Source organism: Mesoplodon mirus (genome assembly GCF_964341445.2).
Source record: "Mesoplodon mirus genome assembly, chromosome: 9".
NCBI classification, from domain to species: Eukaryota; Metazoa; Chordata; class Mammalia; order Artiodactyla; family Ziphiidae; genus Mesoplodon; species Mesoplodon mirus.
The window spans coordinates 22846531-22866225 of record NC_138985.1 but is presented as its reverse complement, the minus strand read 5'-3'; the positions used below and the strand labels follow the sequence as shown (position 1 = coordinate 22866225).

General features: G+C 42.1%; 2 protein-coding genes across 4 annotated transcripts in view; one reads left to right on the top strand and one right to left on the bottom strand.

Moving 5' to 3' along the window:
* Positions 1 to 19273, top strand: part of LAMB1 (laminin subunit beta 1) — a 75138-nt gene extending 55865 nt beyond the window's left edge. For all 3 annotated transcript variants that reach the window (XM_082632994.1, XM_082632995.1, XM_082632993.1), the window contains 10 exons: positions 4569 to 4938; positions 7663 to 7847; positions 8787 to 9028; positions 11689 to 11892; positions 12516 to 12660; positions 14335 to 14542; positions 14732 to 14873; positions 17045 to 17221; positions 18658 to 18817; positions 18998 to 19273. In XM_082632994.1, the coding sequence (XP_082489120.1) occupies positions 4569 to 4938; positions 7663 to 7847; positions 8787 to 9028; positions 11689 to 11892; positions 12516 to 12660; positions 14335 to 14542; positions 14732 to 14873; positions 17045 to 17221; positions 18658 to 18817; positions 18998 to 19134 (1970 nt within the window). In that variant the 3' untranslated portion in view covers positions 19135 to 19273. The remainder of the gene's footprint in view (positions 1 to 4568; positions 4939 to 7662; positions 7848 to 8786; positions 9029 to 11688; positions 11893 to 12515; positions 12661 to 14334; positions 14543 to 14731; positions 14874 to 17044; positions 17222 to 18657; positions 18818 to 18997) is intronic.
* The window catches only part of DLD (dihydrolipoamide dehydrogenase), a 51614-nt gene continuing 38646 nt past the window's right edge, over positions 6728 to 19695 (bottom strand). Inside the window, exon 15 of the mRNA XM_082632999.1 lies at positions 6728 to 7455. The gene's annotated coding sequence lies outside the window, so the exon portion shown is untranslated. The remainder of the gene's footprint in view (positions 7456 to 19695) is intronic.

Here is a 19695-nt window from a genome sequence, read left to right as displayed (position 1 = left end):
GAAGAGAAGAGAAAACCCATTGGCCCCCGTCAGAGACAGCCTGCACAGTTAGCTGATAATTTTTCCCATCCCAGTGGATGTGAGAGATGATTGATTGGAGAGTCTCCTTCACAATTTTAGTGTCCTTGAAGTTTTAAATTGTCAGGTGAGAACCAACCTTTACTCGTAGGGGAGGTCTTTTTACAAGGTCCTGAGTGTGGGCCTTCTAGTTCTTGCCTTCTAGGTGGCCCCATTAGAGAAGCAGTTCTGGAAACTCAATGAGGGAAAGCAGCACGTGCCCACCGGCACTATAGCAGTTTCCCGGCTTCAGTTTGAAATGAAAACCTGATGCGTTTTAGGTAGTCATTTGGTACCCTTCTAGAGAAAGGTCAGGATTGACGTTTTCAGTGATGAAACCGCAATCCAGCCATCTATGAAATTTGACTCTGCTTTTCAAACGGAGGAATGTTGTCAGCTGAGTGGGTCCTGGTCTCTGGAGGGCGCCGAAGCTCTGCCCTGCCTCTGTGATGCTGGTCTTGAGGGGAAGGGTCCAGAGATCAGCTGGGATGAGAATTAGGTGGACTATGGGAAAAGAACATGACCGTTCTTCTCAAATGATGTAATTAATTGCCAAATATGCTTTCCATTGCTAATCTTTCAGTTGAAGTGGTTTGTTGGAGGGCACAGGTTTAGACTTTCTGGGACCACCTATATGCTTCTGGAAAGACTTGAGTCATAGCTAAGTATTCTCCTTATGGATAAAAGATGTAGCTGTGTGAAAGACAAACAAGGAAAGCCTTAACGGGAGGGCACTTGCCTTCTAAATCCCCCAGTTTGGGGCCAATATTTTCCCCCTCAAAGATGCCCATGACAGAATGAGAGCAAGACATGCCTTTACTAATGACTTAAATGAAAAAGTGTTAGAGAAATTAAAACTAAATTTAACATATGCACACAGCCCTTGGCCCCAGCATGCATCTAGTGAAAACCTCTTTAGGACTGAAGTGTACCTTTGCATTATCTAGGGGAAAGAAAGGTTTTCTAAGCATGTGCAGCATCTGCTACCGTTGTCCCAAGCCTAAGGGGGATGGTAAAACAGGACAGATCTGCTGGGCCACTGAGGCCCCAAGCAGGGCTACCTGCTGGGGCCTGCAGGACAGGAGCGACGGACAGTCTGATTCATTTCACATGGCATCATGAAGGCCCCCCACTTGCACAGGTCCTGAGGTCTGTGCATCAGCTTATATGGCTTAACTCGAGGCTCATGATGGCTCTACGCCACACACACATACACACTTAACAGGCAAAAGGGAGGAGAACAGCTGGGAAGATAACAGTCAGTACTCCCCAAAATGGGGTGTAGCAGCCCTCAGCATCAGCCTCTCCTGGCAACTGCTAGAAATACAAATTCTCAGACCTCACCGGTTCCAGATCTGGGGGTGGGGTGAAAATGTGTTAAAGAGTCCTGCTCGTGAATCTGCTGCGTGCCGGAGTTTGAGAGGCTAGGACCTAGATGACCCAGGTAACTTACAGCTTTTTGGACGATGACTAAATGTTATGAGACGATACGGAAATTCATTCCTAAAGTCTGAAGTGCTTCCCATCCTCCTGACTGTAGAAACTGATGAAGGCAGTGGTCTCCCCAAGCCTTTCCCATTCTTTTTCTGGGGTGTCATTAGGTATTCCACTAGAGAAAGATCCCACAGTCCAGTGAGTCTGGGATATGACTGGGTTAAAAAAAAAAAAAAAAGTGAAACAGGGTTTTTCCTGCAGAACTCCTATGAGTCTTTAATATGCCGTTTGTTTTGAACCTTCAAGAGGAGGATGTAGAATTTCCCGAACCTGCTTGTTCATGGAACTCTCATTTCTGGGAACATCTCCTAGAACTAATTAATGGTCTAGGAAAAACAGTTATCCACAGCTCACCTAAGCTGCTTCCCGATTCATGAGAATGCCCCCAAAGAACACAGGAAAATGAAACATGCCTGGAAAGAAACAAAATGCTTAAGGAAAAAAGAAGTTTTGTTTTGAAAACCTAAGGTATCAGGAAAATGCTATAGATTTTAAATCCTAAAGGTTGAAGACTGGAGTATTCCAAACTTCAAATTGTTTAATAATCGTGTTATTGGCAAATATGCAGAGACAAACGTAAGGCTGTGACAACTTTTTGCCCATGGAAATATGATCAACACTCTGGACAGGAACCACCAGACACTTGGACATAGAGCGATAAGAATAAAAACATGTCTTGAGTGCTTACTCTGGACCAGACACTTCTCTATTTTAGAGTTAAGTTATTTCATCCTGAAAGCAATCCTAGGAGGAGCTGGGTATAATCATCACCCCTTTTACGTGGAAAGCCGTGACTGTTTCTGTCCTCCCCAGGGCTGCATGGCTGGGTGTGGGGAAGGCAGGATTCACCACCAGGCAGCCTGCACTCTTATCACAACGCTGTGCTACTCAAACTTGCTGCTTGAGATCATGGAGTGTAGTTGGCAAACAAAGGCCAGGAAAAGCTAAACAATACAAGGCAAGGTGTGAGGATGTTCAGGTGAACCGTCCAAGCCACAAACACATCTTTCTGGCTTTGGAGGATAGAGGCGTTTTGTTTCTCAGGACCATCGGTGAAACTGGTTCTAGAAGATGTTTTATTAGAAAGTCTGTCAGAGGCAATCATACCTATTGACTCAAGAAGGGGTTTTTTGTTTTTAATTGAAGTATAGTTGACTTACAGTGTTGTGTTAGTTTCAGACATACAGCACAGTGATTCAGTTATATATTCTTTTTCAGATTCTTTCTCCCTATAGGTTATTACAAAATATTGTATAGTTCCCTGTGCTGTGCAGTAGGTCCTTGTGGTTTATCTGTTTTATACATAGTAGTGTATATATGTTAACCCCAAACTCCTAATTTATCCCTCCCTTCCCTCACCTTTCTCCTTTGGTGACCATAAGTTTGGTTTCTGTCTCAGGGTTTATGTGTTCTGTAAGTAAGTTCATCTGTATCATTTTTTTTTTAGATTCCACATATAAGCAATATCATATGTCTTTGACTTACATCACTTAGAATGATAATCTGTAGGTCCATCCATGTTGCTGCAAATGGCATTATTTCATTCTTCTTTGATGGCTGTGTGTGTGTACACACACACACCACATCTTCTTTATCCATTTGGACACTTAGGTTGCTTCTGTGTCTTGGCTATTGTAAATACTGCTGCTAGGAGCACCGGGGTGCAAAGCTACCTCAGACAGGATGATTCTGTTGTGCTTTGCCACAGTTGACATTGAGTCTTAGGAGGATTATTTTCTTTTGTAGGGGTGTATGGATGTCTCTTGTGTACCTGTATCAAAAGCGAGGTTAAAGGCCTGTTTGGCAAAGACGGTTGAACTCCAGTTTGCAAGTTGACCCTGTGCTCAGGTCAGAGCTGAGAATGGAGAAATGGTTACAGGTGTACCTCTGCCCTTGGAGTCCACAATCTAGTTAGGGAAATAAGATCTTTGTTTTTGTTTTTATCCCCACCTTTTCCCAGAAAGGATTTAGGGCCAGTGATAAGATGCCTGTACAGGCCTTTTGTTACTCAAACACTGTACAGATACTGTGAAATGTCAAGTGTTGATATAAAACCAAGTTAGTCACCTGAGCTTTAGGACTCTGAGCCAGGGTTCAACAGCATCGTGATGGGTAATCTCAGCCACAGTCCGTTGGCCAAGAACACAGATCTCACCCTGTACCATTTGGTTCTGCTTAAGGTGCCTCACCCTCTTGGGCCAGTGAGAGGCTGGCCCTTCCTATCACTTCAGATGTTTTACGAGCCTATGCTCTTAGCGCTAGGGGTGGTTATCACAATGGCAGACACCCACCCACGAGTTAGATGATACTGAGTTGAAAGCCTTTTAAATCGGATACTTGGAATTCCTGAGACTTCTGCCTGATTTAGTTTTCTTTTTATCAACTTCATTGCATTTCATCAAGCATTCACTGTTCTGCTTTGTGACCAGGTAGAGGGATGTTGGTGTGTTGCTCATTACTGCTGTATCTCAGGCCAGAGGCCTCACGTCATCAGGCTGTCACCTGAATTGTCTGTCCTGGTAGGATCTACAGACGGGTCAAAAAAAGAGGGAGGCAAAGGCAGGACAGAGCTTAAGAGCACAGGCTCTGGAGCCTGCAAAGTGCTGAGTCAGAATCCTGGCTTGGCCATTTCCTCGCTGGAAGACTTGGCAGTCATGTAACCTCTCTAAACCTCAGTTTCCACATCCATAAAACTGATGATTGTAACACCTGGATCCTGTAGGGTTATGCTGAGGATTAAATGAGATGATGCATGTAAACCATCTGTACAATGGCAGGCACAATGGTGTTCACTTAAAAAATAACTATCATCACTATTATAGTTAAGACATGATTAGCCAGGGTTGAGATAACGCGTGTTCTGGAGGAAGCAGCTGCAGTCTCTGTGCAAACCGTTGGTAAGCTGTCGTGGACCATTTGTAAACCTTCCCATTGTAACGGTGACTGAGGATTCTAACTGCCAAGTCGCTGAGGTTGGGGCTCGAGTAGCTCAGCCAGCACTGCCGTCTCCCTTCTAGCCTGTGACTGCGACCCCAGGGGCATCGAGACACCGCAGTGTGACCAGTCCACCGGCCGGTGTGTGTGCGTCGAGGGAGTGGAGGGTCCCCGCTGTGACAAGTGCACTCGGGGGTACTCGGGTGTCTTCCCCGACTGCACGCCCTGCCACCAGTGCTTTGCTCTTTGGGACGTGATCATCGCCGAGCTGACCAACAGGACCCGGAAGTTCCTGGAGAAAGCCAAGGCCTTGAAGATCAGTGGCGTGATTGGGCCTTACCGGGAGACTGTGGACTCGGTGGAGAAGAAAGTCAACGAGATCAGAGACGTCCTGGCCCAGAGCCCAGCCGCCGAGCCGCTGAAGAACATCGGGAACCTCTTTGAGGAAGCAGAGTAAGTAGCTGACGGACCGGAGTAACAGCTCACGATGCTGTTTCCACTCGATGAATCCACAGCATGGCCCTTCCACCAGGAGGCGTGGTTAGTGCTGTGAGTGAAAACAGGTAACTGGGCCATTCGTTTTCCAGCAGTCGCTGCTCTGGGGATGGGGGTGAGTGGACGCTGGCTCACTGCTGGGGACCAGAGTTGCAGAGATGGCAGTGCAAACTGTGTAAATGTTACATTCAGCACTCTTCTCTGCAAATAGTACTCTCGGGCAAGGATGCTGGATTCAGAGACAAAGGATCCGTAACAGAGTCACACAGCTGGGTTACTTGCTAGGCTTGTGAACTTGAATGACTCGCTCATTTCTAAGCCTCTCTCTCCTCTCCTGCGGAGGAGGGGAGGATAGTATTTACCTTTCCCTGACAGAGTAACAAAAGGACTGATCTATGAAATGGGAAGGTAATTGCAGAAAACAGTATGAATTGTTATTATATGTTTTGCTACTACCAGGAAAAGTCCATTACCACAAATAAGACTCCTATTTCTAGGTTATTTCCACTGCTCAGCTGTTGGTCCGCTAGAGCAGTGCTTTATTCATCGAATTATAACAAATTCTCTGTGATGAAAATTCCTCTTCTTAGCTCTTCTCTGGGTAATCCTCTCGCTAACTGTAAAGTGTGTATTTTGCCAGTGGAAGCAGAGAGAATTGAGCAAAGTGATGCTGAACTTTCCCCCATTTTTTCTCCCATTTCTCCCAGCCAGTCATCTTTCCTGCTCTCAAACATTCCAACTCCCTTTGCCAAAAAGGACCCCCCACCCCCGACCCAAAACAGCATAAGGTCTAGGCTAAAGGACAAAACAGGAAAAGGTATGAAGCATTTGTGTTTCCCCAAATGCTATGGGTTTTTATTGTAGACTCACCATTTGGCATGAGCAAGGGGGTTGTTTCATGGCTAAGTCCTATACATTAAGGCGATATTATATCATGACAGACTACGGTAACATTTTTGTGTGATGGGACTTTTAATCAGCATCTCTACGAAGTGAGATGGCCTTTTCATCTCAGCGCTGTGTATGAGAAGCAGGAAGCTAACCGCTGACATTAGCTCAAGTACCTTGTAGGAGGTCCTTCCTAGACCTTCTAGATTTAAAGTAACTAGTCCCTTGATTTCAAGCCTCAGATCTCATGGCCAAGATCATGCGGTTGACCAGGGTGTTAGGCGATGTCTGATGTGGGGCCATAATGCACTTAGTGAGGAATTCAACCTCATTAAAAAGACCGTGGTACAGCTCAGCCTTCTTACATGTAGCGATCACGAGCCGTGGAAGGCCCGGGTCTGAGTGCAAGCCCATTTAGGAAATGATGTCTTGACCTGGGTGTCATGCACCTTAAGGGAAAACAAGAAAATCTGGTATCCATCAAGAGCCTGCCAGAAGAGCGACTACACTCTTCAGACAGCCCTGGTCCTACCTTCACTCTTCACCTAATTAGACAGATTGTAATCACCTCAGGAACACCAATTTCATCAATCTTTTTTCAACACAGTATCCAAGGACGCGTGGTCTAGGATCCAAAGGGGCATTATTTACAAATATACAATGAGATTTGACTTTGTAAAATTGTAACACTGTACGAGACCTGAGGAGAAATGAAAGCCTTCTGTGAATCAACCGATTAATAAAAGCAAAGCACTGAACAAACAGAAAGTAGCCTCAGGAAAAGAGCCATCAGGTTTACAAAATGTAATTTAACCCGCAAATCCTTTTAAGCGCTTTTTCTTTGAGTTGGGTCATGGTATTCTCTCAGCCTTAAACATCATTTTTCGATTGGCCCCCAACCTTTCAGCTCTCTGCATTTTCCCCGTTTTTTGTACGATTATATTCCTGAGAAGACAATAATACTGAGTTAGGTGACACCCAGGGGTAAGGTCTTCTCAAATATTCCTTTCTTTGAGATACATACACACATGCCCACTGTATATACGAGTAATTTACAAATAGATGCCTAAAGTACAGCTCTGGAGACAGGAGGATACAGAACAAAATGCAGGTGGGTTTCGATTCCAAATGAAATACTGTGAAAGCCAAATGGTTATCATATTCCATGCTTACTGGTACTACCTCCTTTCTCAGGAAAAATGAAAGGGTTGCTTTGTTGGTGGAAGGAGGAGGCTCCTCTGATGAGACGTGGCTTGAAGGGGGTCGGGTATGAAAAGCTCCTTTGGGTTGCTCCCACTGTCTTCCTGGTGGCGGTGGGGCTTGCTTTCTGAATGTCACATCTTGAAGGAGATCCCTGAGGTTCACATGAGAGCATCTTTGGTGGGTGGCTGGGAGGCATAATTGTACGCTGGAGTCACTTACATGGTTCGAGTTTGTGGGACTGTATGGGCTTGAAGCTGCTTATGTACAGAGCTGGTACTCCACGCTCTGGATCTGTGCTCATGTTACATCAGACATTCGGAATCCCTCCTGTAGTCCATCCGCCACAACACAGCTGAGTGGTGCTGCTATGTTTTTCTTCAAAGTCTTGAAGAAAGAAAAATTACTAGATTTAACAGAGTCTCTTAATGATCAGAATAAAACCAGTACTTAAAGATAAATTATTACAGACTGCTGAATCGGTCTGAAATTACAGAGGAGTGGATAAAGTATTAGTAGAAAATGTAAAATTGAGACTTCAAGTTTTCCCTTTGGTTTATTTTCCTTTAAGTAAATTTGCCCTCCTCTTTACAGGAAACTAACCAAAGATGTTACAGAAAAGATGGCTCAAGTAGAAGTAAATTTATCTGACACAGCTACACAAAACAACAGCACGGCCAGAGAACTAGATGCTCTACAGACAGCAGCAGAAAGCCTGGATAACACAGTGAAAGAGCTTGCTGAGCAATTGGAATTTATCAAAAATTCAGATATTCGGGGTGAGCATTTCTTTGTGCAAATACTTAATCCTGGGCAATGGATTTTATCACCTAACCTTTTAATAGAGCACTTTCAGAAGAAAATTAAGTGCTTTGTAATCATTTTTAAGCTTTTTCTCATTGAGACTGGCACAGATGAGGATTGAAGTCCCCATTTTACAAACACGGGACGTGGGGCACAGAAGGTTGCACGGAACGAGCAGTGGTTGTTGCGTTAGAACGGCACACGGTCTCTGATTTTTAAATTTTTTTTCCAGTTAGTGGTTTACCTCCTTGACTTCTCTTGGAAACGGGCTCTTGTAAAAAGTTAAGAAATGAAGTTGATACTTCTGTACATCGTTTTATATTCAAGAATGTTACTTGGTCAGGAAATCACATTTTCAAATCGTTTATTGATTGGTACTGTAGGCCATATTAGAGGACCTTCCCTCCCCAAAGCAAAAGAAAGTTAAAAATGTGTCAGATCACCCTATCCATCCTGCTTTATGCGTGATTGCTTATTTTTTTGGCTAGATCCTTAAAGCCAAAACACGTCAAGCTGTTTTATGTATATGATATGAGCCGTTTGAGTGGATCTAAATAGTTAAATGACTGAGAAAAGGGAAAAATCATCTGGACATGTAATCTACAGGCTCCCTGACACCAGCTATTTAGAGAGAACTGGACGCTTGCCTGTGTGTAGGAACAACATCTGCATGATTGCCTTAATTTTCTAATCCAGATGTTTGGCATCCTCCAGAGCCAGAGTTAGGTGCTAACGGGACAAAGTGTATTCATTGATCATGAGAGGAAAGTTATATTTCTTCATAAAGATTTTATTCCTTGAATTTTAAAACAAAACCATATATGGTCAGTTTAGACGCGAAATGCAGCCGTTGCTTGATGGGGGAGATCGAATACAAGGGGATTAACTATGGGCAGTTTCATTTCATGCCCTAGGCGCCTTGGACAGCATCACCAAGTATTTCCAGATGTCTCTCGAGGCAGAGGAGCGCGTGAACGCCTCCACCACAGACTCCAGTGGCACCGTGGAGCAGTCGGCCCGCACTCGGGACAGAGTGGAAGACCTGATGTTGGAGCGCGAGTCCCAGTTCAGGGAAAAACAGGAGGAGCAGGCCCGCCTTCTGGATGAACTGGCAGGCAAACTACAAAGTCTTGACCTTTCAGCTGCTGCCGAAATGGTAAGGTTTGAGGGTTTGGCCTCAAGGCTGCCATGCTACAGGAGAAAAAACACCCTGCTTTGTCTTTAACATTGTCCACTTTGCAAATGAGTCAGCAGGAGGGAAACTCCCCGGCTCAGTCTCTGGCCCACAGTCTGGGGTATCCGTGACCAAGCCAGATTAAACAACAGTGTGTGGGTTTCCAACCTTCCTCTCCCCTAGAGGTTTCTCTGGTACAACCAAGAATCAGGGCTACTATCCCAAGGCTGCTGAATTGAGTCACTGCCTTCTTATCTAAACTGGATCCTTTTTATGCTGTGGACATTTTTTACTTTGTTCTGATTTGAAGTGCAAACTCCATCTCAGGGGAGCAACTGAGAATCATTCTGGGAGAGACTTCTTAAAAAAATTAAAGGGCGCTAAAGAATTTTTTTTCATGGGTGGGTGGGTGTTAGTTAAAATGCTCCTTTGTCCCAGTAACTTTACCTAGTGAAGACCAGCCTAGGAAGTGGATTCATTTCCCGGAAGCTTTTAAAAAGTAACTCTGAAGCCAAATGAAACTGAGTAGCGAGTTCAATGAAAATCAGGCAGAAAGCCAAAAAAAAGCCAAACTAAGCCTGTTTCTTCCTCTTGCTCCCTTACTGTTTTTCATGGAGGAACACCTATCGGAGAGACTTTGGAGGATGTTTTTATATACTGTACCTTTATTTTATAAGGCTTCTGCTCTCTTAGCTTAGAACAGAGGGTCAGTACAAGGACGAAGGTGGGTTCCTAGGAAGCTGTGAGTTCAGGCCTCACTACAGTTTTGTCTTATTAACAGTCCCCCGCCCTCTCGGACTTCTCCCCTCCCCCGCCCCCACCTTCTCCAAAATAGACAAAAACACACTGTGCTTTATAATTAATGCCTACAAGGTTACATTTTCATTATCTTAGGAAACTTGATGGCATCTAATGGAAATAGGGAGCTATTTCTCTATCAGAGAAAGAGGCCTAGATCAATGTGTAATCGCACCTGAGACAAAGCCATCACACACGAGCGTGAAATGCCAAATCTGTCTTCCCCCCTTTCGGTGTATTGGCTCCTTCCTTATAAATTCTAATTCAAAACTAGTCATCACAAACAAAATCTCTCCAAACTAAAATGAAAAGCAGATAAGCATGCTAAAGGATGTTTGACTCTGCAGCGGAGGGTGTCTTGGGAGCGGGGGTGGGGGTGGGGGCTGCCGCGGGTGCCTCTGGCCACAGGAGCGGGAGCCCTGCCCTGGGCCTGCTTTCCATCAGGGGCGTGGCCTAGGAACACCCTTCGCTCCTTCCAATCTCCCACTCTGTCGAGTGTTAATGATCCTGTGAGAGTTCCCTTTATAGAGTCCATACCACCACTTCTCGTGTAGAAAGATTTTTGCTCCTTTGTGTTTTTCAAGTACCGTTGGTTCTTTGTCTTTGTGTATGTTTAGTTAGACCCATGCTGTTTTTTTTTTTTTTTTTAAGCCTGCCAGGCTGCTGAAACAAAACAGATCTTCTAGTGTGCTGTCAGATAGTTTTTAGAAAGCATCTCTTCTTGATTAAGGCTCATGTTCTTGTACAGCATGCGGAATAAATGTTATTTTCTGAAGCTTTTTATGTGCTGTAAACCAGACACATGAAAGACTACTATTTATTATTTTGAGATATAATGGGATTATAATTATTACAAAACTATTCGGTTAAACAGTTGACAGTATTTATTCAAAACCTACTCTTTTACTTATTAAAAGGAGTACTTGTTTGGGAGTATCCTGTTAACTGTTTTTCACTGTAGTATATAGCTTTTGCCTCTTTTCAACATGACCATTTTCCACAAAAGGATAGCTCTAAGTGTAATTTTTCTTCCTGCCCAGCCTTTTCCATCACATAGCAATCTTGTAATTTATCAATTTGCTGTGTATATTCTACAACCAAGCCCTGGTCTTTGGAAGTTTCTGGTAGATAAGAAAGGAGGAGTCTGGCAGGGCCGTTGGGAGGTTATTTGGAAAAGCTATACCCGTACTTTTGTCTTCTCTTCTTCTCCCATGTGGAATGTTCCCCCACTTCCCCTGCTCAAATCCCACCAGCCGACACTCCTTCCCAAACTACAGTAATACTCGGTGGTCTCTGCTTTGCCTGCTTTCCTTTGCACTTGCAGCATCTGACCTATCTTGGCTGTTTTACCTAGAATGATCCTGTCTTCCTTACTAGATGGGAAATTACTAAAAGGCCCGATAATGGGCCTTTTATATCACCCTTTTCACCAAAACAGTTAACATGATGGTAGGTCTAAAGAAGGTTCTCAATACTTTTTGTTTGTTTTTGGTAAATCCTACTACCACTTAGGAGAAAGAGGACGGGACGCATTCTTTGGCTTTCACATTGGCCGACTTCAGCCTGATGGAGCAGATAACGTTTGCACCCTGCACAGAACCCATATGGCATTGCAGTTCATTAGGGCAGAAGGTACTGATGCAGGGCTGTAAATCTTCGTTTCCTTGGAAATAAGCAGGTTAGCTCAGCCCTGAGCTCTTTGCTCCGCTCTATCCTGAACACTGTTTTCAAGCACCCTCGCTGAGGACCACCTACACACTCTCTGGGGCCACCCAGGCCCTGCACAGCTGTTGGCCGCAGCGGACTCACTCTGCACCCCGTGCTTGTTCCTTGGCTCGCTGCAGACGTGTGGAACACCTCCAGGAGCCTCCTGTTCCGAGACCGAGTGTGGCGGCCCAAACTGCAGAACTGACGAAGGACAGAAGCAGTGTGGGGGGCCTGGCTGTGGCGGGCTGGTCACTGTCGCACACGGCGCCTGGCAGAAAGCCATGGACTTTGACCGAGATGTCCTGAGTGCCCTGGCTGAGGTGGAACGGCTCTCCAAGATGGTAATTCAACCGATGGGCTGTTTTTGTTTGTTTGCTTTCCATTATGGACTGGAGGATCTGAATGGGACAAGTCAATTCCAAATGCTGACTAAAACAAAAAGGCATAAGTTTTTGTGAGGTCAGGGAAAGAGAGGAGGAGGTTTTATTCATAGATGGCTTAAGAATCTGCTTGTTTCTCACAATAATTTGAAATAACCATGTTACTAACTATGGGTCCAGGGTTATGAATACCTCCAACTGTTATTTCAATTGAGCCTTTATTCTTCTGAAGTGACATGAAGTATTTATTAACTTCATGTTAACTGAAGTATGTAGGTTAGTACCTGAGAAAAAGACTAACGAACATCTCTACACCACCAAATGTTTTGCAGGAGTTAAAAACAACTAGAAAAAAATTTTATATGCTAGCCCTAGCTATGTAAGACTGTTGTATAGGAACTGGTATAGTGAATACTTTGTCTATACAAGAATATAATATGGTTGAATGGGAGATGTTTGTTTCTAAAAGCCATGACTCCAAATACTTAAGTTTTTCGACATCATTTTCTGGACCATTTATAATATTCTCGTCTGTTTTAGAAAGAGTGACATTGTTCCATGGGTATTTTATTCCCCATACATAGGTCTCTGAAGCAAAAGTGAGGGCAGATGAAGCAAAACAGAATGCTCAAGATGTTCTGTTGAAAACCAATGCTACCAAAGAAAAAGTGGACAAGAGCAATGAGGATCTGAGAAATCTGATCAAGCAAATCAGGAACTTTTTGACCCGTAAGGAACTTTCTACTTTTACTTTTAGACATTTCTTTCTGTCCAACAATTTCTAAAGAGTGTTTGAGAGGCCATAATTCAAAATCTGCATTGTAGATAAAATCACATTATTGCAGGGAATGAAATACTTCCACATTTTTAAATGTATCTGTATGTAAATAACCTCTAATTTATGCTGATATAGACACACCCGGTGTGATACCCAAGTAACAAATCAAGAAGTCAAACATACAGTGAGAACTATATTTGGAATTTGTGTTAGAGATTACATATAATGTGTCATAAGAACCTTAATTCAAAAGCTTTGTAATCCTATTATTTATAGGATATTATACTTATAGTTAGTTACATAGCTCTATACCTTAAGTGTTCTGTACAGAAACAGAAAATCTATGGGATTTGTGGTCCAGCTCATAAATGTTGCAGGTCACAGTTTGAGTGTTACCAGTCAGGATAGTTTTGGCTGCAAGTTAAAGAAAACTCTCAACTGAAATGGACTTAATCAAAAAAGGGATGTATGTTATAACACATAGTAATAAGTTCAGTAGTAGAACAGCTCCATCGTTCTAGGATCCATGCACTTCTCATCTTTCTGTACTGCCATTTTAAGCATATCAGCTTTGTTCTCAGGCTGGCTCCTCCCGGTTACAAGGTGGCTGCCAGAGTTCCAGACTTCACATAAAGACAAAATAATAGCTAACAGAAGAAGAGACCACCTATTTCCTTTGTTGTATCATTTTTAAAAGAAAGGGATTACCGTAATTGGCAGGCTAAGCAGTATTTAACTCTGAGTTGAGAAGCTCACCTTACCTGAGGTTGGTACCTGAACGAAATCAGTATGCTGTTAGCAAGGAAAAAGGGAGAGTGGCTAATAAGTAAGGCGCCAACAGTATTTGCTAAGGATATCTTACAGAATATTCTGTGGAAGCCATCATTCAATCATATATTATCCTGTGCTTAAACCCTTAGGGCTCCATTTTTATATTCTTGCACAGTTTAAAAGAAAAAAAAAGCCTAAATATCGATGACATATTTAAAGTTTAAACTCTGGTATTTTTTTTTTATCTCTTTTCACATTTGACATTTGAAACTCCATGGCTTCTTTGATAAGGCAACTATCCTGATTCTCTTGCTTCTGACTGGATTTTCTCCCTTTCTGTAGTTTCCTGAATCCAGATAATTTATTAGGAATTTCCACATTTACATCTGCATTTACAGTAGTTTCCTAATTTTTCAACCTCAACTGAAAGTTTTCATTGCCCTTTAGGATCCAGACCCAGCTTCTGTACCCTGGCCTGTGTCGTCTTCTACAATCTGAACCTTTCGCTTCACTCAGCTTCCACAGAACTTGCTCTGCCCATCCTGCCTCTCCAGCCAGAGATGTTCTCTCAAATCCTGTTATCCTTCAAAACCTGATCAGTTCCTCACCCTCCACCGTTTTACCTGACGACCCCAGCCTTACAACCAACTCCAGTAGTACACGCTGTCTGCAGGACTGTTCCTGTGTGTAGGTCTCATCTCCCCAACCTAGATTAAAAACTCTTAAAGAGGAAGTACCTTTGTCTTGGTGTAACCCCACCATGCTGATCACATAGAAGATGACCAGTAAGTGGTTGAATGAGTGAACCATATATGATTTTCACCTCTTCACGGGAATATCTTTGCTTTTAACAGAGGATAGTGCTGACCTGGACAGCATTGAAGCAGTTGCTAACGAAGTACTGAAAATGGAAATGCCTAGCACCCCACAGCAGTTACAGAACTTGACAGAAGATATTCGTGAACGAGTTGAAAGCCTTTCTCAAGTAGAGGTTATTCTACAGCAGAGTGCTGCTGACATTGCCAGAGCTGAGATGTTGTTAGAAGAAGCTCAAAGAGCCAGGTATCTGAAGACAGTATTATGGCATTTGGGGGGGGGGCTTTGTGTATCCAGCACTGAGTGAAGTATTTCTCCACGTGAGTCTCTCGGGGTCATTTCAGGAAGGCTTTTCTTTAAAAGAAATGCTCTCTTCTGGGAGGAAGTACTTTTTTCATGTTCACATATAATATACTGTCTCATTCTTTTACTCAGCAACAGTGCAACAGATGTTAAAGTCACTGCAGACATGGTAAAGGAAGCTCTGGAAGAAGCAGAAAAGGCCCAGATTGCAGCAGAGAAGGCAATTAAACAAGCAGATGAAGACATCCAAGGAACCCAGAACCTGCTAACTTCAGTAAGAGATTGCAATCATTATTATGTGTGGGAGAAAACACGGGCACATATACTCTTATCAGAAAAGAAGCGCCTTTCACAGTTATCTATGAAAAATCTTACAATTGAATGCTAAAGGAGTCCTTTCAGTAAATCTAAACTACTCCCATAGCACAAGGTGCTAAAAGTGTCATTTTTCAAGGAAGAAAAAGGACTCTAAAGAGAAACATTAAACCCCCTTTCATTTTCATCCCCACAGAAAGCCTAAGAAAGATAAAGAGAGTTTCCTGTTCCTTCAAGGAATCACACAGATTTTATTTAGTATGAAGCACACTCTTACTCTTATCCAGTTTTAGAACATCTCTGGCTGGAGAGAGAGGACGAACAGAGCAAGGTTTTGCAGCCCAAAAGCAACTACACGTAAGACCAGTGCCTTCAGATTTATGAGGTGATCGTTCACAAAACGTCTGCTTCTAACACCCACTTTTAGAGGATCCTAATAGAGCTCTTACAGCTAAACAATCTGTTTTGTTCAGAATGCATGGGAAATATATAAGCAGAATACCCTAGAGCCTACCAAATATTTAAGACACTAAGAACTTTTCACGTGGATTTAGTGTTTTATTCTAAAAACTTCCCTCTTAAAAGTAATGCAAACTAATTGTTTTATTCTTTCACTTTTCAAAAATCAGTTCTAGAGGCAAATTTTTCCTTCCAATCTTAGGAAAGTTCATTTTTTATGAAACTGAGGACTCGTCTAACCCCTCCTCACGTTCTCAGAACACACCGTGAAGTTAGATGCTCTTAGTACTTGCTGCTATCCCCCTTCTCAAGCCAACGACCCCTAATGTTTAAAACCTTGGGAAATGCCTTTTCAGCCGGCTTTCCCTACGAGTAGTTGATAAAAACCCATCTTCCCCTATTCCATTACTCTCAGTAGAATGAAGCTGGACTGTTCCCAAGCCACTTTCTTACATTATGAGCAATTTAAGGCCCTTTCTTCAGGCTACTTGTTCAAGTTTAGAAAAATTATGTTTTCCCACCAGACTACATTCTAACCCTTTCAATTACTGTTTTTTTCTATCTCTAGGATTTTCAAATTTGTCAGTGGGTTGTTAACATGCTAATGAACTTTAAGTAGCTTTTAAAAAATGACTGTTTTGAAAAGCAAAATGGAAACTATCAAACTGTAGGTGCGATATCTGGCTTGTTGTTGCAAGTTAATAATGGTGGGCAGAAGTGTTTCAGGTTAACAGTAAGAAAAAATAGAGCCTTTACCTAACCCACACTAATGAAAGCTTGTCACAAAACTATTCGCCTACTTAAAACTATAAGGGTTATCTTGTAAGAATAGTCCCTAAGAATTGTTTTCTAAGTTAACTAATGGGTGAACTCTCAGATAAGAATCAAATAGTTACAAATTCTAGCATATGCATATACTGACCCATTAGTTACGACATTGTTATTCAGAGTAATTCTGTGGAATAGACCCATCCTTGAAGATCATTTTTCAGAAACATTAGGGGCTCAGTGAAACTGGTTCTTCTGTTATGGTTCAGGCTTACTTTGGCTAGCTTTAAAAACAACAACAGTTACTGATTATGCTTTGAAATGAGAGCAAACGTGGACCCTCACCAGTTGCACAGATAAGCTACGTTTCCCCTAAATAATTTTGAGCACTTATAGCTTCCAGTTATAACATTCCCAGACCTATGCCATCTCACAACCCTATCGTAACTTTCCAGAGTTTTAACATTCCTGATTTCCTACTATATAACCTCTGCTCCTAGAGTTTAACATTTACAGTTGATAGAAAAAAACTAAAATTGACTAGAAGTTATCATTTTTCCACCCATAATACTTCAGAAAGTTGTGTGGCTATCCCTCTACTCAAAGTCTGCAGGTGTTCTTAACATGCTTTCTCAACACATCAAGCTGCCTCTAGGTGGTTCAGTAAGGAAAAATTTTACAAAACTTTCAGCCTAGACCAGCAGAAGTAGTGAAAGAATGAAGTTAATATATGAGATGTAGCAGAGACCATTTTAAACTTGGGCACTTTATATAAGCTTTCTTGAAATTTCTTTTGTTCTAGAGCAATGTCATAGCAGCTTTTTAAACCTTCCTCTACACGATAGTCATAGCACTTGCTACCACTTCTTGAATTAATGGCTTGCTGAATGATGACGCTTTTAGATTGAGTCTGAAACAGCAGCTTCCGAGGAAACCTTGTTCAATGCCTCCCAGCGCCTCAGCGAGCTAGAGAGAAATGTGGAAGAACTTAAGCGGAAAGCTGCCCAGAACTCTGGGGAGGCAGAATACATTGAAAAAGTAGTATATACTGTGAAACAAAGCGCAGAAGATGTTAAGAAGGTAAGTAAATCTTCGTAACTTCACAGCTATGTGGGTAAAGGAGCAAGTAGTCTCCTTCATGTCTTCCTTGGAATTAATAATAAGGGACACGGACCTAAACATGGTTATTCATCAGAAACATCCCCAAGTGACCTGTTTTGAAAGAGCAGTCTTCAGAGACACGGATGGAAAAGAATGGGAGTGGATATAAATGTATCCATACACGTGATGGAGGCCCTCAACTCCAAACTTGGATAAGGGTTTAGAAAAATGAAATTAACTTAGGGGTGAAACCTTCAAACAAGCATTATTGAGCTTGTATTTCAATTAGGAAGAACTTCATGGCAAACAGTAAATTACCTGGCCCTTTGAGAAATCTTTCAAAGCAGGGTAGAAAATGCTTAAAGAATTCCTAACAGACAACAGCTAGTAGGGAACCCTTATCTCACCTCTTCTGTGCTCATCTGGAATTAACCACCTCTTGCTTCTCAGTGGACGGTACTATATTTTGCAGAGGAAAGTCTCAAGCCCAAATTTCTCACTACAAGCCAAGTAATGGAGACACATTTAATTTCTACATTTCTGTAAGCAAATATTTAAACCTTTTTAAACTTTTCAGGAGTGTTGAAACTTTTAAATGAATAGCAGGGTGCTAGAAACTGACATGAAGTCGAGATTTTTCCTAGAAGCGACTGTAGCTTTTAGGCATTACATACAGGTGACTTCTCTACACCTGTGGTTTGGGGAAGAGAACAATATGTTTAATGCCACATTTGTCTTTTTTCATTCTGGTCTAGGTTCCTACAGGTCTGAGAGCGTAAATCTCCCAAGTAGTCTTCTTATAGAACACTTTGAATCAATATTAAATTTCACTAGAAATAAGAACAAAACCCCTTGACATGAAATTCCTCTATCAACCGAATTATTCACAACCATCTTTCCAAACCCACGTTAACCCCACTTGTGCTACAATCTTGCCCTCCCTTCCTTTTGTTAAATCTGCCTTTTCCCTCCGATTTCCTGATAGCAAGTCTCTATCAAGATGGTCTTACCTGTTTTTTTTTCCCCCAAAGTTGGCTTCTTTTGATCTCTAAATATTTGGATCTTGGCAAACCTACCTCTGAGAAACTCTAATTCTCAAACTCTCCCTCCGTGCATTCTCCTAGGACATCTCCATAGAAAAGTACTAATCCCCAAAGACCTACCACAACACGTCTTTAAGATGTTTCATTTAAAAAACTCATGGCCATGTTGTGTCTTCTAATTCCACTGTTTCAAGTTAATGTTTTCAGTTATTTACTACTGGGTAGCTTGAAGCCTGCATACCCTTGGTAGTGGCCTTTAATTCAGAACGCTGGCCATGCAGGTTGATCTCATCCAAGCTTGCCATGATTTACCAGTCTTAAATGTAACTTACTAATGCTATTACCGCTTTGTGCTGAAATGTGGAACTGCAGACTCTGGATGGTGAACTTGATGAAAAGTACAAGAAAGTAGAAAATATAATTGCCCAAAAAACGGAAGAGTCAGCTGATGCCAGAAGGAAAGCTGAACTGCTACAAAACGAAGCAAAAACACTTTTGGCTCAAGCAAACAGCAAGCTGCAACTCCTGAAAGGTAGATTTTTTTTTTTCTTTCACTTAAGACTCATGATTTTTTAGTTTATTTAAATGGTAAACATCTATTCACTATGTCTTAGGCAGTTAAATAGAGCCTTATAGGCAAAGAGGAGCAGTGTTTGATTTTGAGATGATCATCAAAGTAGTGTAACTGCTCAGACCTTTTTATCTCCCACAGATTTAGAAAGAAAATATGAGGACAATCAAAAATATCTAGAAGACAAAGCTCAAGAATTAGTAAGACTGGAAGGAGAAGTCCGTTCACTCCTAAAGGATATAAGCCAGAAAGTCGCTGTTTACAGCACCTGCTTGTAACAGAGGAGGAGGAGCTATAAGTAAAAGATGGCCACAGTGTGTGACCAAAGCAAAATCACTACATTTTAAAAACTGACTTTTAATGTTTTTTAATCGCATTTTATATGGACTTAAATAAAGTACAGTGCTTTTATATAAATGTATATTCAGAATAATTCTTAAACTCATCGTTACTTTTCCTGATTTAGCATTCATGAATCCCTTTAACAAAGAATGTTATTTTCACTGTAAAGATGGATTTAAAAGCAAGCTGATTGCCTTCACAGAGATGCTAATTTTTCTTATCTGTCTCTGTTTGGGTCAATATCCTCTACAAACCCACTCCTAAAATCACCTCCCAGTTGGATTCCCAGGTGGAGATTAAAGAGGAAGGACGCAGCCTGAGCTACCACCCTTTCCCTGGCTGCTCAGTTGCTCCAGTCTCCAAAACTCCTATAAGTATTCCTTGCTCTAGGCAAGAGAACAACAAAAGCAACTTCTAGGGCAGTGTGACTTTAAAGTATTGCCACCTAACAATAGAACAGTCAGACTTAATTGATATCTTCAGGACATTACATCCCC